This window comes from Sinocyclocheilus rhinocerous, unplaced genomic scaffold, assembly GCF_001515625.1.
Source record: "Sinocyclocheilus rhinocerous isolate Xijiao unplaced genomic scaffold, SAMN03320098_v1.1 scaffold655, whole genome shotgun sequence".
NCBI classification, from domain to species: domain Eukaryota; kingdom Metazoa; phylum Chordata; class Actinopteri; order Cypriniformes; family Cyprinidae; genus Sinocyclocheilus; species Sinocyclocheilus rhinocerous.
Genome location: NW_015646377.1, coordinates 72,169 through 77,931, shown reverse-complemented (window position 1 = coordinate 77,931; position 5,763 = coordinate 72,169). Strand labels below are relative to the sequence as shown.

The 5,763-nt window shown below is 36.9% G+C and overlaps 2 protein-coding genes across 2 annotated transcripts in view; both read left to right on the top strand.

The window, feature by feature from the left end:
• LOC107707715 (CMRF35-like molecule 1) overlaps positions 1 to 2,374 on the top strand; it is a 3,961-nt gene extending 1,587 nt beyond the window's left edge. Inside the window, exons 4-7 of the mRNA XM_016511808.1 lie at positions 1,078 to 1,155; positions 1,546 to 1,650; positions 1,731 to 1,765; positions 1,882 to 2,374. Coding sequence (XP_016367294.1) covers positions 1,078 to 1,155; positions 1,546 to 1,650; positions 1,731 to 1,765; positions 1,882 to 2,208 — 545 coding nt within the window. The 3' untranslated portion in view covers positions 2,209 to 2,374. The remainder of the gene's footprint in view (positions 1 to 1,077; positions 1,156 to 1,545; positions 1,651 to 1,730; positions 1,766 to 1,881) is intronic.
• A 430-nt stretch (positions 2,375 to 2,804) lies between these two features.
• LOC107707714 (CMRF35-like molecule 1) overlaps positions 2,805 to 5,763 on the top strand; it is a 5,283-nt gene continuing 2,324 nt past the window's right edge. The window contains exons 1-4 of the mRNA XM_016511807.1: positions 2,805 to 2,944; positions 3,136 to 3,453; positions 3,646 to 3,789; positions 4,220 to 4,276. Coding sequence (XP_016367293.1) covers positions 2,896 to 2,944; positions 3,136 to 3,453; positions 3,646 to 3,789; positions 4,220 to 4,276 — 568 coding nt within the window. The 5' untranslated portion in view covers positions 2,805 to 2,895. The remainder of the gene's footprint in view (positions 2,945 to 3,135; positions 3,454 to 3,645; positions 3,790 to 4,219; positions 4,277 to 5,763) is intronic.

Genomic DNA, 5,763 nt, shown 5'->3' with positions numbered 1-5,763 from the left:
CACATACACACACACACACACACACACACACACACACTTCGCCTTCAGACACCTTTACACACATGCATTTTTGTAAAAACTATTGCTAATATGTAGTCACTGTTTTTACATAAATAATTTAAGTCATAATTTCAATCAAATCATTAATAGTTACTCTTATTATCTTGAATACAGAGGCATCAAAGCTTCTGAACACATGTTTAATGCTGCATTCATGATAGTGGAGCAATTACCATAATTTATAAGTTTTCAACAAGTTCTGACCAGACAGTTCATGGCTCAAACTTGGAAACTCTAAATTTTATCAACACCTCAACTTTAAAATATAAACTAATATGGCATGTGGCCTCAACACCTGCAATATTGAGTCAAATGTCAAATAACTGAATGCTTGATATATCATTTTATTACAACCAGTGGTTCTACAGTTCTACAGTTTATGAGACTGTGAACGGCTCAAAATAAAATAATTTCATAATTAGATAATTTGGACATGAGCACAGCATTACATTACATGGGTTTTCCATGGTGTCTTAACATCTGCATTCATGCTGATGCTGATCTGACAGACACATTTATCCAAAGTATCATTATTAATTGTGAGCAGCACATTCACATTTCACTTCTCTCTCTCTCTCTCTCTCTCTCTGTCAGTGACACCTCAAACAGAACGTGAAAAGACAAGAAGAATGATAGTTCATGGCTCAAACTTGGAAACTCTAAATTTTATCAACACCTCAACTTTAAAATATAAACTAATATGGCATGTGGCCTCAACACCTGCAATATTGAGTCAAATGTCAAATAACTGAATGCTTGATATATCATTTTATTACAACCAGTGGTTCTACAGTTCTACAGTTTATGAGACTGTGAACGGCTCAAAATAAAATAATTTCATAATTAGATAATTTGTGAGTGAGCACAGCATTACATTACATGGGTTTTCCATGGTGTCTTAACATCTGCATTCATGCTGATGCTGATCTGACAGACACATTTATCCAAAGTATCATTATTAATTGTGAGCAGCACATTCACATTTCACTTCTCTCTCTCTCTCTCTCTCTCTGTCAGTGACACCTCAAACAGAACGTGAAAAGACAAGAAGAATGACAGGAAGTACTGCGGTTCAACTCAATCAGCCAAACACTAGTGAGCACACAAACTACACTACCCACAATGCAACAGTCCCCTGTTTGATTATGTGGTATATTTTGGAGAAAAGCAATTGGACTAAACATTTGTTGAGACACATTTTAGCTCATCATGAACCTGATCAAAGTGATGCACACATCAGACGTCATGTGGTTAATCTGGTTTCACATCAGCCATAGACAGAAGCGTTTTCCTCAGAGGACTGAGGTTTACCAGTGCGGTTTCCCTTCGGTTACACAATATAACAGCAACACATTTCCAATATTTTAGAATGTTGAATATTGCACTAATCAAAGTCATTTATGTAAATATTAAGATTGTTATTGTTTATTCAACAGTATAATCAGAATCAGTGCTGTGTTGTTTTGTGTTTAATGTTGTGTTCAGATCTGTCTTCTGTCGCTGGCGGTCTGGGTTCGGTTCTGCTGGTTCTGGTTCTGTGTTCTGGAATGTTCCTCGTCCTGAAAAAGAGGAAGAGGAAAGCTGGGACAGGTACCCGTTTATTTGTCATTATAAAGTCCTTTTGGAGTAGGTTTGACTAAATCTGTTCTCTCTTTTCATGCACCTTTCAGCTTTATTTCAGCAAAGTATGCAGCACAATACGGAGGTGGGTGATCAAATCTTTACCTGTAGAAGTATAGAAATACATGTTACATTATTGTTTATTGATGAGCAATGAATACTATCTATATGAACTAGTAAATAATTGTTGTTGTTTTTCAGACTGAGCTTATGTATGAGGAGATTCCAAACAGTGATGTCATCACCTCAGCATCTTCGTCCAATCAGATGCCTGCATCAGACCTAAACACCCGCCCACAAGTCTCTGCTGTTTATGCCACAGTAACCAATCAGCAGCCTGATTCAAACCCCAGTCACATCCACTCAACCAATCAGGTGACGGATACAGACTGTGATTATTATGCCAGCATGAAGCCGCCTGAAACAACACCGGACAACAGAACAGAACTCATCTACTCAACAGCGACACATCCGCAAAACGTCAAGACAAACGACGGCCCGATATATTCAATGATCAAACATAAATAATAAAACAAGACTTTCAAAAGTTCTTCCACAGACATCTGCACTGATGCTCAAAGTGAAAAAAAAAAATGGTGGTACAAGCAACATATTTTTAATGAATTAATATCTCGACAGTTTTCTGAGTTTTTATTAAGTGTATAATGTTACTAACAAGAAAAGTTACAAAAAAAAAATGATGCAAACTTGTGAAAATAAAAAATGATGTGAAAATGGTGTGATTCTTTGTAAATAGTACACCTCATCCACAGTTCAATTAGTCCAATAAAAATGTAAATTAGTATTTTGTTTGCCCTAAGCGTGCAGTTCAGAGAGCTACAGGTGATGTGTGATAATACACAGCTTCGACACACACCTCTGACTCTTATTATGTAAGAAATGATCAATGACCAGATGACTTATGTTTGACTGAAATCAGCTGCAAACTTATGGTGAATGGTGAAAAATGAACAAAACTACTGAAGGTTAACTTAAACTGAGACCAGTTACAGAACCTAAAATCTTGATTTTGATAAAAAATAGCATGTAAGTAGTGTGCTGTTTAGATCAGTGTCATTGTGAAGATGTCGTGTAAAGCTGGATGTGGTTAGAGAGACAGAAAGCGGAAGGAAAAATGAAGCTGCATTTCTCTCTTAATAAGGAAGAGAAAGACTGTAACGTTTGTCACAGAATTTGGTCTCATATTTCAGTAAAATGTTCAGCATGTGTGTCGTTCTGCTCGTCTTTTCCAGCATCTCTACAGGTGAGTTCAAGACTCTGAGGTCTTTTGTACAGAGTTTAACATGTTTTCATGTGTTTTTTTGTTTTGTTTTGTTTTTTATTACTGCATGATGATGATTTGTCTCGTATGGATTATATTTGTACCTTATTATTCTGGTCTGTTAATGTGTCTTTATCACATATATCTCTGTATAATGATATTTCTGTTTTTAGTAGTTGTAGTTTCTTCAAAAACAGTCACAGGACACAGAGGAGAGAGAGTTGACATCAGATGCAGCTATGAATCTGGATATGAATCAAATTCAAAGTATTTTTGTAAAGGCAAGTGTAACTATAGAAATAAAATCATCATGGTTAAATCAGGATCTCCAGCTAAAGACAAGAGATTCTCTCTGACTGACAACAAGAGGACCAGAGTTTTCACCGTCAGCATCACTGATCTGAGAACAGAGGATACAGGACTATACTGGTGTGCTGTGGAGAGGACTTTAACTGATGTCTATTCAGAGGTTTTGTTGATTGTTAAACAGAGTAAGTGATTACGTTTATTAGAAAGTGTGAGTGAGTGACCAAGTCATTAAATCTAGTAAGTCTCGACTCATATACTGTTGAGTTGATTGTCTGCTAGGCTTGAGTGTGTTTGGTATAAAATACATCATTAAACCAGAGATTACATGAACGATTATATGTATTTAAAAGTTGATCTTTCCTGTCACTGATCAGTGAAGAAGACCACTACATTTTCAACTATCAACACTTTTACAAACACACCGTCATATTTCAGCACAACAGAACCAAATCCACGATCCAGCAGCATCATAATCACAGAAAGAAAAGAAACCATCACAGATCAACACAAATCAGCAGGTCAGTCCATCTGTCTGTCACTGCATATGACTCTTATTCTTGAATATTCAAATAGTGTGCTTATAAATATACTTGAATACATTTCTATATATTAGATGATTCCTTTCAGATTAGATGTGTGTTTAATGTCTTACTCTACATGCAGGGTCTGAAATCCACATCTGTGTTGAAGGCTGAAGGTTCAGTCAGATATTTGCTTCCTTGTCATATATAATATATATAATAATATATTTATAATGTACATTTATACTGCTTTAGATAAGAAAGTGTCTTCAATAGAAAATACAACTTCTATTCATATTCACAAATTAATATGAATGGTTTGTGTGTGTACATGTAGTGCTTCATTTCTGTGTGTTCATGTTCTTACCACATGAGCAGCACATTCACATTTACTTGTTTTTCTCTCTGTCATTGACTCCTCAAAAAGAGAGTGAAACAACAAGAACAGGAAGTACTGCAGTTCAACTCGATCAGCTAAACACTAGTAAGCAGACAAACTACACTACCCATGATGCAACAGTGCCCTCAATGATTACATAGAATGAGATATTTTGGAGAAAAGCGATTGGTTTAAACATTTGTGGAGACACATTTTAAAGTGTCCCTATTATGGGTAATGAAAGGTTCATATTTTGGTTTTGGGAGTCCCCAACAACAGGTTGACATGCATGCAAGGTCAAAAAAACACTTTCATTGTCTTATAATATGCATTTATTTTTACCTTATTTGCTCAACGACTCCCAAACGATTCGTTTAACGAATCATTTTTCCAAACCCCTACTTTGTGTGACGCTAATCTGCGGTGATTGGTCTGATTGGTCTCATTTTCATTTCATCATGCCTGTAATGCCTTATAAAGCAGCGTTTGTGAGCGCAGTGCTGCTTTGTGTACAACGTTACCGGGGAAACTGCTATTTTTACCGCTCCAAAAGTGGCACCTAGTGGCAAAGAATGAATTGCATTTTCATTCAGACCAACGCGAAAAGACCAGCAAGTGGGCGGGCAATATGCTAATGTTTCATGTTGACTTCAACATGAAACGGCTTGGGATTCGTTTTAAAAACGACTCGTTTCAATGATTCAGATTCGACACTTTCTTTTGAGAGACAATAACATTATACATTTTCATTCACTTAGAGCTGTGCTACACACTGCATGAAAGGTAATTTAAAAAAATCCATAATAGTGGCACTTTAACTCTTGTAGCGCATGGTGAACCTGATCAAAGTGATGCACACATCAGACGTCATGTGGTTAATCTGGTTTCACATCAGCCATAGACAGAAGCGTTTTCCTCAGAGGACTGAGGTTTATCAGTGCGGTTTCCCTTCGGTTACACAATATAACAGCAAAACATTTATAATATTGTACTCTTAAAGGGTTAGTTCACCCAAAAATGAAAATTAGCCCATAAATTACTCACCATCAAGTCATCCTAAGTGTATATGACTTTCTTCTTTCAGACGAATCCAGTCGGGAGTTATATTAAAAGTTGTCTTTGATCTTTCAAGCTGTTTAATGCCACTCAGCGGGTGTTGCATGCATCAGTCCAAAAGAAGAGAAATAAAAAGAGTGTCTCAAATGACTCCGGTGGGTGAAAAAAGGCCTTCTGTAGCGAATCGATGCATTTTTGTAAGAAAAATATCCATATTCAAAACGTAATAATCACTTTAATGTAGCTTGCGCTCACTGTTGTACACTGGAAGCAGCTCCGTGCGGATGGCGTATGAGGTCGGCGTTGCGCATGCGCTGCTCAGAAGTGACGAATGCGGAAACGCAGCGGAGAGATCAAAACAAAACAACGGTCAAGAATTAGAAGTACAAAACGAGGATTTGTAAAGAAGAATGTCGGAGGATTTCGATATAAGCCAAGAGGAGACTGGTTTTCCTTTGCTAAAGTAAGGAAACTTTGCTTCCTTTGCTCCTGTTAACAAACGTTGGTTTTCACGAGACTCACCGGCGCATGCACAA